The following is a 13,863-nucleotide window of genomic DNA, read 5'->3' as shown; positions in this document are numbered from 1 at the left end:
ATTTAAAAAAACTCACAGCTAAAATCAAGTCTGGGAAAGTAAATTCGTTTGAATGCTAATATCTCACTGTATGATTATATTTACAAAACATTTCTCTTTCTAAGAGAGGAGAACAGCAGGTGAAAACGCAACTGCATCTTTAATTTCAGAAAATGAATAAGAAAATCAGTTACATTAAGGGTGCGTTTCTTTAAAAAAATCCAAATCCGGATTCTTGAATCCAAAAACAGATTTTGCGTTTCTTTAATAAAATCCGAAAATGGATTTTGAATCTATAGAATCCACACTCCGAGTGGATTCATTAGATCAAATCTAAATCCGGATTTTTAGGATTCATGATCCGTGCATTTCTTTATTGCACGGATACAAAAAGCAGTACGTTTGGCAAGCGGTCGTCTTCTTAAAATCCGCCACATTCCCGCCATTTTGTTGTAAATATTAGCTGCTGCCGGCCATGGCGAATAAACAAGGTGAATTTTTTGTGTAGTTTCACCGAAATTTTCCGTCCTGTACGTACTTTTATAAATTTTCCGGATGTTTGATGCGTCTTGGCATCTTTTATTTCTATCTACAGGACAATATTGGACGCACAGTTTATCTGCAGGTGAATATCCAGAATATCAGTGGAACGAAAGCCACGTTCAACCGGGCATTCAACCTTATCTTCCTCAGTTCATGTTTCCACCACCGCAGGCATCACAGTTCAGCCATGAAACAGTCAGATCAGTATCACCTCAGCCTGGTCCAAGTTTTTCTTCTTTGGAAACAGCTGCAGCCACGTTCAGTCAGTCGCGTGAAGGCACCGAAGGCGAATCGAGAGCTCTTGTATGCTGGTCTAGAGCTGATGTGCTGTTGTTAATTTCCTGCTATGTCGAACGCAGAGAACGATTTAAAGATATAAACAAAAAGAACAAGTCCCTGTGGGAAGAAATCAGCGAAGAATTAAAGAAGAACGGAGTGTTCTTTAATGCCAAGGCGTGTGAGACGAAATTGAAAAATCTGAAGAGAAGTTATGTTGCTTGTGTTGATCACAACAAAGTCAGCGGAAATGACCGAAAGAAATGCAACTTCTATGACGAACTTCACGAAATATTTTCGAAAGATGATGCCATCGCTCCAAAAACATTGTGCAGCAACATTGATGGTAAACGGAGCAAAGATGCAGTCAAGAGTGTTAAAAATTCCAGTTCCACATTGAGTTCCACAGGTAGTGACACAGAGGAGCCTGTGGTTACAAAAGCAAAGAAAAAGAAGTTACCAGAGCGGAAGAAAAGAGAAGACCTCGTTGGGCTCTTTAAGGAATTTACACAAGACAGGAAAGAGGAAGAAAAGGAAAAGATTAAAAAGTTTGAAAATATGCACAATGAACGCATGGCACTCATCGGCCGATTTTTGAATGTTTTTGAAAAATCATTGAACAAAGAGTAACCTTGATTCCATAATTTTTCATTGTGTTGCAGAACATGGGATTATTTGACCACAAACATGAACATAGATACAGTAAACCTGAGTTTGTTGTCAGTATTGAGTTATCTAAAAGTTTATTATATCATACATGTTAACAGTATTATTGCAAGTTGTATGTTTTTTTTATAACATACATACAAGGAACTACAACAGCAACATTAGGTGAGAGGGCCTAACTAAACTGGTTTTGATATTATTTATATCCTTTACTTTTTTTAGCCTGATTCTCAGATGCTTCAGATCACTTGTGTCACGCACTTCCTCCTTTCTGTGCGTGACACAAGCAACCTGGACTGTCAGAGTATTAGGCTGTTACATTTGTGTCGAAAGTTTACATTTCAAGCAACACCATAAATGTTTCAGGTAGTATAAAGTGATCCATGTACATGGCTCTACTATTTTCTTATATACTTTTAAAAACAAATAAAATATTGATATTTATAGCAAAAAGACTATTATACAGTATAAACTTTATGAATGACATACACCACCTATGAAAGAAGTGTTCATGAAAACACCACAGTACAAAAGGTATCAATACATAAACCACTTATAAATGCTAGGTTTATGGGATCAGTCTCATTATCATGTTTCTCTTATCAACTGCTCCTACACCTGGTGGAAAGATGTCATCATCATTGTCATCATTGTCATCATCATCATTAGAGTCATCTAAAAAATCATCGATGTCATCTTCAATAATGCAAATGTTGTGTAAGATGCAAGAGGATACAATAATTTCCGGTATGTCCTCAATTTTGTCAACATCCATCATTGTTTTTAGCTTCCTAAACCTGTTCTTAAAAAGCCCTATGGACCTCTCAACCACCATTCTGGTGGAACTGTGGGCAGTATTGTAACGTCTTTGTTCAGCAGTCAAACGTCCGTTGTCTCGAAATGGGGTCAACAGCCACCTCTTCAAGGGATATGCTGCGTCTCCCAAAATGTGGGAGTTGCCAGGAAAATAATTGTCTGGGTTCACTTCAACTTCTCGGCAGATCGGAGAATTACGAAACACGCGAGCATCGTGTACTGAACCAGGGTAACCACAGAAAACATCGGTTATGAATAAATCCGGGTCACAAATGACTTGTAGTTGGACGGAAAAGAAACCTTTGCGATTTATGTATTGTTCATGATTGTTATGTGGTGCTTTGATTGGTATGTGGGTGCCATCAATAGCCCCCAAAACACCCGGAAAACCCTTTTTCTCTTCAAAGGCCTCCATCACCGCTTGGGCTTTTAGACCAGTTGGAAACTTGATAAACTCATCCATTAAGTTCCTCACTATTGCTTTGCAAACTCGTCTGTAGACTCTGTACGCAGTTGCCCTGCAAACATCAAATCGATCGGCTACAGAGCGTAAACATTCTGGATTCCCAAGAATCCACAGCGTAATAAGGATTTGCTTTCTTAACTCGACCGGTGGTCTTCCTCTATCGCCGGTGTATTCAGGTAAGTCGCCGTGGACCGAAAGCAAATGTTCGAGAACTGTAACTGTATGCCGTGACATGCGGAAGTGACTTCGGAAGTCCTCCGGTATGTAACTAGGTACGGTTATTTCGTAAAAATTCTTTGTGCGAACGTGTTCTTTTCGGACGAGCTGTCCGGCCGCCAAAAGGAATAAAACTGCTTCGTCATCGGCTCCTAAAAGAACCTGTTGTTGTTCAAGGTCATCGGCAAGGACTTCTTCGAACACTTCAAACATCAAACCAAAACTTTCTGCCATTTTGAAAACTCCCCCCAAAACATGCGAACTGCATGCTGGGGTCGTTACGGCTAATTGAAAAAAAAATCCATTTTCAGATTTTTCGTGTCTTTAAAAATAACGAATCCGCATGATCTCGGATTAAGAATCCAATCTTGGATTTTTTTAAAGAAACGCACCCTAAGTACTGACATTTTGAATTTTTTTGCTTATTAGTTCGTATCGCTTGATCCTATCTTGAAGTTCAATGCATTTTCTTCACACATGGTAATAGATGGCGTGTCACTTTTATGTTGTTAAGGGACACAACCAATAATGCATAAAGCATTGAATACTTATGATTGTCCCTAAACTTCCCTGATTTCCATAGCACTCACAGCGGTACACTTGCTTGTTTGTAGATGGAGCAATCTCAGCTTCCAAGATATGCAATTGGGCGAAGTCCGTTGAGCATGTGACACCAACTATTCTTTTATCCTGTATAATGGTTGGAAAAGGGAGATCAAAAATAATATCTAAATGATGTCATGCTGGTATGCTCTTGAGCGTACTTCGTACAGCACACTTCTCTTCATTTTCATTTGAGGAATGGCTGCGTGGAACAGAACTGCTCGGATAGGCGAGCCTTCCTCTATGAATATGACGTTTTCTTGCTCAAAAAGCACTATTGTTTGATATAATTCAGTTTTTGCTAGCAAAACGATTGAAATTTTGCATATATCAGCAAATCTGTCTAACCGCAATTTTCTGAACCCTAACAGTGCGTATCTGTAGCTCTTCCTGTTTTTTTCAGTAACATTGGATTTTATCATCGAAATAAACTCATTATCACGCTTTTGAGTTTGCGTAGTGAGATCTATTTTTTTTTCACGCTGTCGAGTTTATATGGTCTCGTATTTCATGTTACTCACAGTTGGTTCAGTTAGGATGACTTTGGTTGCCGCTGGAAGAGTGTTGCCTTGGAAAGCTGTCTGGGATCCTATGTCCGTGCTGGTCATGAACTCACATTGAGAAAAGTCTCCTGCTCCAGGGGGTCCTGGGGGTCCTGTGGCTCCTTGGAGTCCATCTGATCCCGGTGACCCTTGTGATCTGTTAAAACCCTGTGGACCAATCACCCCCTGGGGACCCTGTGTTCCATTGACTCCCTGAGGTCCAGCTGGTCCAACCAATCCTTGAGAGCCGTTAAAACCGCGTGGTCCAACAGGGCCCTGGAGCTTACTCACATTCTCTACCTGGAAGAAACATAAGAATTTAATTCCATAATTTAACAAACATGCTAAAATAAACACATAAGCCAGAAAAGAAAAAAAAAGAAGAAAACAAAACACCAAAAAAATTAATAATTAAATTAAAAAATTAGAAAATAAAAAAAAAAGTTAAAAAAAATATATATTTTGGTAACTTCTAGTACCTTCAAAGACAATGTTGTGTTGATGTCATTAACAAGGGATATTATGCTGACGTCTTCTTGATCAAGTCTTTCGGTGGTGCTGTTGAGCTGTTGAACATAACTATTCAGATCGATTACAAGTGCAATGAGAATGCAACCCTCCAAATTGCAATGCTACGGTGTGGGATTTTAGGGCGTTTTTAAGTACGTTTTAAGTGCACGGTATCATACGAGTTTGGTCTGGACTTTGATTCAGTTGTCGTACATGTTCCGATTCAACAAATATAGCCTACGGTGGTTGATTGCTGTATGTACGATTCATGAACTAGGACTAAAATCTAAACGATATTTACCTTTCCTTAGGGTTAGTCTCTAACATGAAGAACTGACCAAGTCGTGCTTCGTTTTAGTTGTGTCATTATAGCTCGTTCAAGTACTCGAAACGACCTAAAGGTTACACGAAACTCAAAGGATTTTGAATTACTTTCGACGACCACTCAAAAACCGTTTTCATAAGAAATAATATTTTTCACCAACGGTAGTGTAAGTGACTAAAGGTCAGCTTATGAAAAATAATGATTTCTTTATATTTACAAATTGCAAAAGATATCATTTTTTCTCACCCTTAGGTCTGTACTTTCAATTCGGGAAGTTAATTTGTCCTTCGTTGAGTTCACCGTTTTCTCCAAGTTACTGAGCCCGTCATTCACCTGCGGTAAAAACAAAATTTAGCATGATCAGAGTTAAAGGGCGATTTACACTTTTACAGCAATTCAGGTTTTTTTTTGCCACCATTCTGATGCGAAGTATTTTTAAGCTAAGACTTTTGACGTCCATTTATTTAGGTGAAAATTTTAATAACTTCCATGCCATGTAAAATTCATGATTTAATCTACTTAGTTTTTATTGCACATACAGCCATGCTTTAGGTTTCTGAACGATGCTTTGCTATCATCTGAAGCCTCTTAATGCTTTTTTACATAGAGAATCGATTTTAGGAATAGCCTTGGCATTCTGAAATTGAAATTGGTTCTTTGGAAAGATCACTCAATGATAAAAAGACTTGTTCAGATCACAAAATGTGTTGTTGAATCCTTCGCCACAGCCTTTCATTTCCTTGAAATGAAGTTAACAAGGAAGTATGAGAAACCCGTGACAACTTTGGAACCCCTTTTTTTTCGTTAGTCAGCTCATGTTATCTTCGCTGTCTTGTCTGATTGATAACTGAAAATCAATATATTTTGCCACCATACAAGCAGCTGCCACCATTTCTATCACGAGTGCTTTTCCCGATCCCCTCAGTGATTTCCTTGTAATCATACTTCTTGTCAATTTCATAATAGAATTTTCAAAATTACTATCCGCTAATATCTCAAACGTCAACAAAATGCGCTCAAACAGATAATAAAAGTAAAACGGCTCATCTGCAAACTCACCAATGTAACAGAATTTTCAGTGTGCATCTTGAAATTGTTGAAGCTTTCCTTTGTTTCGTTAGACTGCGAATGGACTGCAGTGATGGATTGGCTAAGGCTATTGACCTAATGATAATAATAAATCCAAACATGATAAGTATTGAAAAATCTTGTACCTGAAAGAAATTCTGCAGATCATTAAATGTCTGGGCCGGTGCTAAAAGGCATTCAACACACAATTCTTACGCCTGTTAAAGTATAAAAAGACAAAGAAGAATTTTAAAGTCCCATTTTTTCATTTATGTACTGTTAAGCTTCATGCTGTCTTCCTATATTGAAATTTGAAAAGTTTTCTTATGATGTATTTTGGCTGCTATCTTAACAATAAATAGCACACAAACCGTTTGACACCTAAGACTGTGTTTTGTTGCTCTCAAATCTATCTGTTTGCTCTTATTATGTAAAGGTCATAAAAATCTCGTGCTAGAAGCGTTAGCGAATCAAAAAAAATAACACAAAAATTATCTTTCCTTGGTACATAGCACTATTTTACGTCCACGCTATTGAGGTCCTATATATTTATCAAGTTTATCAGTAAACATAAGTTAAGCGACTCTCTGATATTTTTGCTCTGTACATATCTTTCTAAGTTGCATACCTGGCCTGCAAAACTTGTATTAAGCTCTTCAATTTTGTTTTGTAAGTTGCCAGTGGAAGATTTTAGATCTTCATCGGTAGAGTTCAAACGTGCTTCCATGGACAACAGGTGACCTTGAAAGTAAAGAGAACATTCTCTAAGTAATTTTAGTCATAGCAGTTTTATCATTACTGATCGATAGGTCCCGTACTTCCCAAGGAGAAAATATATTGGGAGAATTTGTAAACAATCGCTCAGTACTGCGGTCGTTTACTTCTTCGATACATACTTGCGAATTTAAATTTCAAAAATAATCCAAATATCAGCAATGCTTCTTTCGAAAATAATGACAGTACCGTGACAAATTGTGTCATTAAACCTCAAATGCTATTATCTTAGAATTCCTTTGAATGAAAAATCCCGAAAACTATTGTTAGAAAAACCTCGATTGGCCCAAAGATTGGGGGATGTTCTAAAACTTTTTGACCAATCCTTCCCACAACCTGCGGTGGTGAATGTATGTCCAAGAGAAGAAGAAATCAGAGCCAAAGAAATTCTCTTTAATACTTCCAGTCAACGACCGTGGCAGTCAATTATTAGGCATGTCAAGTTAATTTGCATCTATACAGATGGTTCAAGGTTGCTTGTAAAACTACGTCTGTAAAAACGGCGATGAATTTAACCTTAACTGGTACCTCTTGTGTACTTTTGATCTGTGTATCATTAAGCCTGTCTAGGTTACTTTGGGTTGTGGCTAGGATCGATGATAGCTGATTTGTCGCTGAGTCCAAATTATCTGTCTGTGAGATAAAAGCAAGGATTGAAACAAAAGAAAACTTTTGTTTGTCTTATTTGTTTATCCATAAATTTAATTTTTACAATTCAGGAATTATTTATGTATTTGATATTTGGAATCTTCGCTGCTCTGTTTACATTTTTTAAAATTTTCAAAATACAGCTAAAGGAGTCTTCAAATGGTGAGATCGTGGTCCTGTTGTAACAAGTTGATGTGATATTTGTGTATCACCCTTATGCACCAAAATAAACAATATACATAAATACCAAGTAAAAATATTGCCACTAACCCTTGTGGTCAAAGTTGAGTTTTGAGCTGTCAAAGATTTCTGCAACTCAATGTCTGCATCTTCTAGATAAGTTTTTGTTGTGTTAAGATCTGTTTTCAATACCTGGAAATCTGTTGTTATCTGTGAAGAAAAAACGTTACCTGATTATTATATTAGAGTAAATGATTTCAGAGAAGCGATCTTACCGCGAAACGCTTAGCATTTGACGATAATGTTAAAATTAGAACACTTAAAAGCTAGGGAAGGGGAGTTCTTACTATTCAAAACTAAAGAGATTTTTGGCGTTGACTTTTTCATGATGAGGAAGGATGAAAAACATTCTTGGTCCTCCATGTGGTATGGAACCCTAGACCTTTTCAGAGCCGCAGTGAGATCCTCTTCCAGTGAATTACAAAAAAACCTATTGGTGAGTTATGCTGTACCAGTTTCGTATGAGAGACACTTCCTGCACGCCGCTAGGATAAGCAATGACAAAAGCGTCATATTAGAAAATAGTATGATAAATACCTTCAAAATAAGGGTCGTGTTAAGAGCCCCTAGTTCATTTCTTACGTCGTGGTTAGAGGTTATTAGGTGGTTTCGTGTCTTGTTAAGATCATCGTTGACTGAATCTACCTGAAAGAAAATTAATGGATAATGGAGATAAGTGCACATCTGTTGCATTGTTAACAATATTCCAGTATCCAAGTCCAGAAATGATCCTCGTAAGCGAGCTACAATTCAAGCAAGCGCTGAAAAGAAGACTCAAAAATCAAGACTTCAACGGGATTCGAAATGCGCCTCTCAGATATTAGTTAGGTGCCACTAAAATTTGATCCACTTACGTGTGGTATATTCACTCCGACAAAATCTAAAACTTTCCCAAGAAATAGAGAAGGGAGATTTCTAAATTAAGATGGTAGTTACTCTATCCGGGGATATGTAGCGTCTTCTTTGCTTCTAATATCATTCCATTCTAGAAGGCACTGCTTCATGTATACTTCCGTGTATTACATAAACCAATCCAGAACAACTGACAGAGACATTTGAGCATATAGACTCAGAGGTTTGCAGTATAAACGAGGCCACTTTTTAAAATTCGAATTTTTCTTTTTTTTTTTTATCATTCTTACTTTTGACACTGGGGACGGAATATGCTGGGAGGGGGAAAAGTATGAAGTATTTACCTTGTCACTCAGAGTTCGGCTTGAATTTTCAATGTTATTTTGCAATCTCTGCTCCGCATCACGCATCTGTAAAATCGTACACAAGAACGATGTAGTAAGCAATAAGTATTTTAAGATTTACTTAGAATTTTAAGTATCCCCAGTCGTTAAATGTTATTTTATCGCTGCAACAGTACGACGGAAATTCATCAGTGAGATGTGAATTTGTCTATAAGATGTCGGATATAAACTATGTTTAAGTAATTAGGAGCTTATTTCAAGCGGTCCTTTCAGCAAGTAGAGTACTCATACGAGAATCGCAGTAGAGGGCATAATGTTGTCTAGTTCGCATTTTGAGACGAAGGCAACAAATCTTTGTGGTTAGATTTTCTCTTGTTTCCGTTAGGGAAGAAGATAGATCTTTGTCGCTCATCTGAAGCTGAATTTCTGTCATGTTGAGCTATAATTGCAGAAATAGGAAAGAATAAACAATATTATCGGACGTACCGCGAAAAGCGTAACAGAATTACTTATTTTTCCCGGGCGCCATATATGGTGCTGGTAGTTGGTAGAATTTCTACAGTGACGACGTCACTTTCCTACAAGCAAAGAGGCATGGCTGCTAAGCTGATTTAATGCGCGGGCCGCGCGAAATTGAACTGCTGATTCCGTCGGCGGATTTATCGGCAGAAGTCAGAAATGGCGGAGGTTTCTGCGAGTTCTTCTGCTAGTGATAATCCCAGGGTATGTATTCATTTGATATTTATGTTATCTTCGGCATTTCAATGTTTCAATTTTTAAGCTAAGCATACCTACTGAAAGCTTGAACTGAATCGTATTCGACTATTCCAGTCGCTGTTTTCGCTCGATATAGTCGCTCTCCTTGTCACCATCTTCGAAACTTATCGTTCGAATCTTATCATCTTCGAAATTTATCGTTCTTTTTCCCAATAACTTTCAGCTGGAATTTAGTAGGAGCCCTGATGATACTTGCGTTTCGTACGATTTTCGACTGAAGTGTGAAATTAATCACAATCGCCACTTTTATCTGTATCAACGCTACAGAAACTTTTTTGTTTTGCTTGTAAGATAACTGTGACGACGCTTCAAGTTTTCGTGAATCTTTTATATAACTGATGTCTCTCGAGTGAGATTACATGTTAAGTATCAATAATATGAGGGCATACATACGCGGACTTTACACGCATTTTATGCATAGGTAAAGTGCTACAACACGATATCGGAATTGAAGCGTGTTTGCTCTCCATCAGTGCGCATGCTGTGTCACTTGGAGCACGTTAAAGCAAGTATTTCTCGGCTTTATGCGAATTACCCTGTATACTACTTATGTACAAATCAAAACAAACATCCAAAGGTATTTCACTACAAATATCCGTGCATAATTTTTAGCCAAATGTAGGCTATTGTGTTTACTATCCTTCATTTTACACAATGCTTGACCAGCAGGAAAACTTCCTGAGGGTGGATCACAAAAATGGCAATTCCGGCCCACTCCAGTTGGAGCGAAGTAATCAGAGGAAAAAACCAAAAACACGGAAACAAACATATGCAAAGGGACACAATAAACAGTTTTGCTTTCACCAGACTGGAATAACATTAATAACATGCATGTCTTTTCATTTAGTTAGCATTTACCTAGAAACCTTATTGTTAAAGCCTGTGTGGAGTCCTTGGACGCACCGGAATTATACTTCTAGTTTTATGCGTTTTCAGCGCTTTCAGTTAAGTCTTGAGTCTTTAACTTTTCTCATGCTATCCTAGCATTCCTTGTGGGTTATTGTGCTAGTAAACCCCCAGGTTTTGCTCTGCAATGACCAGTAATTTGCCAGTGGTTTTTAGGGGGAGGAGAGGAGAAAGCAAGTGATCACTTTTACATTAATAGCTAATATGTATCATGCCTTCCTCATTTTCCACATGGAACAGTTCGTTTGTTTTCAACTAAATCATTTTATATCACAGATGTTGCCTGAAGAACCAATGTCTGAAGAAGAAGAAGAACAGGAAGAAGTGGAGGTACAGCTTTATGTACTTTAATTGTAATAAGTGTGCACAGTGGTTGCATCTTAGTTTGTGAATTAAGTTTGTGAGACATATAACCACTGAAATGTTATTGCATTTCTGTAAAGAAGAGTCTTAAAAATGATGTGAGCAAAGGTAGTATGGTTGCATTGTAACTTGTACTGCCAAAGTTAAGTTTAGATTTATAATGACTGTCAGTGGGTGAATAGACTTGTTAACCTTCCTTGAGATTGTTGAATTGTGATCAAGTATTTTCTTTGACAAATTTGACTGAATGCTATTGCACTTGGGGCTCTCTTACTATTGTGACAAGTTACTACAGTTGTGCCTTCAACAATGGTGTGTTTAATTCAGTGTGTAGGCTTCACTGTTCATTTGTACATACAATATAATTTTAAAAGCACTTAAAATGGAGCAATAAATTTATTGTCATCTTTTTGTGCTGCTTGTTTTACAGAATTCATCAGCATCTGAATATGAAGATGCTTCTGATTCAGAAAATGATGGAAATGATGAGGTAAATTATTTTTTCTCTACATATTCATAAAAATATGATGACTACAGGTTGTTTAAAAAAATCAACTAGAAACACTTTCAACTCTGGATTTCATAGCTACATGTACATGCATTAAGTGGTTTATGTTTGGCTTTTTTCATGACAAATAATATTCTTGTCTTGTTTATCAAAGTTCTTAAAGTCTTTTGTTTTTCATGAAAAAATTTTCTTTATTTCTGTTGACTTTTGCTCTAGCTATCTAGGAAATATGTGCCAAGTTGATTTCCTTGATGTCCAACATGACCTGAATAGCTTGCAGAATTGGTCCCTGACTGATAATGAGATTTTTTTCCAACCATCTAAATGTGTAAACCTCACAATAACAAGAAAAAGACAAAGGTTATATAGGTTAATGGATAAAGATCTTTAATTTGTCTCTTCTGCAAAAGACCTTGGCTTCACTGTCTTGAAGGACTTGAAGTGGACTGCACACATTGCTCAGGTGGTTGCAAAATCTAAAAGAATGCTGGGATTCCTAAAAAGGAACTGCTCGGGTGACCTCAATAAGGAGTCTCTGAAGCTACTTTATATCTCTCTTGTGTGCTCTAACCTGTGTTATGCCTCACAGCTTTGGGCGCCACAATCTCCTACATTGATGCTAGAATTAGAAAATATCCAAAGGAGAGCTACAAGTTTTATCTTGAACCTTAACCCCCTACCTCTCAACTACTGGCTGGAATATCTTGATTATTATTTCTCTACAAATGTATTTATGGAATTATTGTTATTAATTTAGATAACTCTGCTCAATTTTGTAGTGGGTGTTCCCATTGGGGATCTTCTGGGCTTTTTCTCAACAACAAAACTGCTGAAACATCTCTTTTCCATGATTCCTTCTTCATCCGAATAACTAATCTGTGGAATGCATTACCTATCGCTATAAGATCAGAGGTAAAGTTCCTTTTAAGAAAAAGTTAAAATGGTTTTTTATGATAGACTAAGTTCAATGTTCAATCATTATGATATTTGTTCTTATGAGTTAGTCTGTCTGAAGTGTCACTGTGCCAATACTATAACATGTTGTTCTTATTAATTTCTCAAAAAATTTTTTTTTTCATTATTATTTTTATCAGGGTTCCAGGGAAGTCAATTTTTTAGGGGAATGGTTAGGTGGTGGGTTTACTTAGCAGGGGACCTAAGGTTCTATTGTATGCCCACCTACCTCAAGGCGAATTTTGTAAATAAATAAATAAATAGCAAATAAAATAAGTTAATTTTACTATTCACTGCTTTCAACAGGTCAAGATTCGATGTTTCAATACGTCATGTTTTTAGAGTCCACCCATTTAAAAACATATTCATTTTTAAACACTGCATGTTTTTTCCGTCAATTTATATAAGTTATAAAAATACTTCACTACACTTAATGGGTGATTTCACTGTAAAACTGAACCTCTGAAATTCATGCAGAAAAAGAAATTAGATCCACATTGATCGCATTCTTGATTACCTTTGGCTTGATTTTGACTTACAATTTACAGTAGCTTGGGTTTGGACACGTACTGCATTATGATCATGCCAGGATAATTTTATATCTGAGGTACAAAATCAATTCATTGCAGAGTTTTTATTTTAAATTTTCTACTTTATTTCTTTTCTTGTGCACAGGACAGTGAATTCATGGACTTTCTATCTAAGCTAAGGGGATCAACTGAAATCAAAGAAATTCTGAACAGTGATGGCCACTGTTTCATTCCAAGAATAGTGGAAGATTATGAAGCAGTTGTTGGGATAACAGCCATCACTGATACCAGAAAGGAGGGGCCTTCATCACTTCACACTTTGCCATTTATTAACTCCTTGAGGGAAGTGTCCTCTCAACTACAAACATTTCAGGCCTCTCCTGAGACTCCAGATGGAACAGCCTGTGGTTCAGCGCTGAATGCTGCCCGTCAAATTTTGTATTGGTCGTCTGTGTTTATTTCAATGATGGAGGCCAGCAATACAGGGCAGCCTACATGTACCGTATAATTATCCACTTCCACATCTACATTGTCAACACCAACATCATCTACATCAGTGTTAGCTTCATCAACATCATCTGCATAACAACAACAACAACATACTTTATTGACTTTCCCCAAGGGGGCTTTTCAAAGACAATGTTATAAAAATAATCCTATTACAATTAAAATCCTATTTACAATTAAAGATGTTTTAAAATCTGAATGTTCTAAAAGAAAAATGAAAGCATACAAATATATAAAATTACAACTCTGTGAGTAATTTGGTCCTTAAACGTTTTTTAAAAACCTTAACGGAGTTGCACAGTTTTAAGGAATTATCCAAAGAGTTCCATAAGTTTACAGTTCTATAGAAAAATGTTCTCTGACCGCTAGCTGTTCTAAAGAATGGAATTTGCAAAAGCCGCGAATTTCTGGTGCTACGTCGACTAACCTCGGCTCGCTTTATGAATTTTG

General features: G+C 37.0%; 3 protein-coding genes and 1 pseudogene across 3 annotated transcripts; 2 read left to right on the top strand and 2 right to left on the bottom strand.

Moving 5' to 3' along the window:
* Positions 1–13,863, bottom strand: part of LOC113666167 (uncharacterized) — a 42,631-nt pseudogene that overhangs the window by 1,304 nt on the left and 27,464 nt on the right.
* On the top strand, positions 358–1,917 carry LOC149052641 (uncharacterized). The gene is made up of 2 exons (XM_089204469.1): positions 358–470; positions 575–1,917. The coding sequence occupies exons 1-2, from the start codon at positions 455–457 to the stop codon at positions 1,426–1,428; spliced, it is 870 nt and encodes a 289-aa protein (XP_089060595.1). The 5' UTR covers positions 358–454; the 3' UTR covers positions 1,429–1,917.
* On the bottom strand, positions 3,463–9,464 carry LOC113669574 (uncharacterized). Its single transcript, XM_089201104.1, has 13 exons — positions 9,451–9,464; positions 9,355–9,376; positions 9,223–9,307; positions 8,869–8,936; positions 8,210–8,317; positions 7,703–7,822; positions 7,313–7,417; positions 6,639–6,758; positions 6,002–6,106; positions 5,189–5,275; positions 4,587–4,673; positions 4,087–4,407; positions 3,463–3,652 (listed from the first exon to the last, which is right to left on the bottom strand). Exons 1-13 carry the CDS (start codon positions 9,462–9,464, stop codon positions 3,464–3,466), a joined length of 1,431 nt encoding a protein of 476 aa, XP_089057230.1. The 3' UTR covers position 3,463.
* LOC149052640 (uncharacterized) lies at positions 9,338–13,484 on the top strand. Its single transcript, XM_089204805.1, has 4 exons — positions 9,338–9,591; positions 10,828–10,881; positions 11,345–11,404; positions 13,052–13,484. The coding sequence occupies exons 1-4, from the start codon at positions 9,547–9,549 to the stop codon at positions 13,412–13,414; spliced, it is 522 nt and encodes a 173-aa protein (XP_089060931.1). The 5' UTR covers positions 9,338–9,546; the 3' UTR covers positions 13,415–13,484.

The sequence above is a fragment of the Pocillopora damicornis genome, chromosome 1 (assembly GCF_964200805.1).
Source record: "Pocillopora damicornis chromosome 1, jaPocDami1.2, whole genome shotgun sequence".
Lineage (NCBI taxonomy): Eukaryota > Metazoa > Cnidaria > Anthozoa > Scleractinia > Pocilloporidae > Pocillopora > Pocillopora damicornis.
Note: the sequence above shows the minus strand (reverse complement) of the source record. Positions and strands in the feature narration are given on the sequence as shown.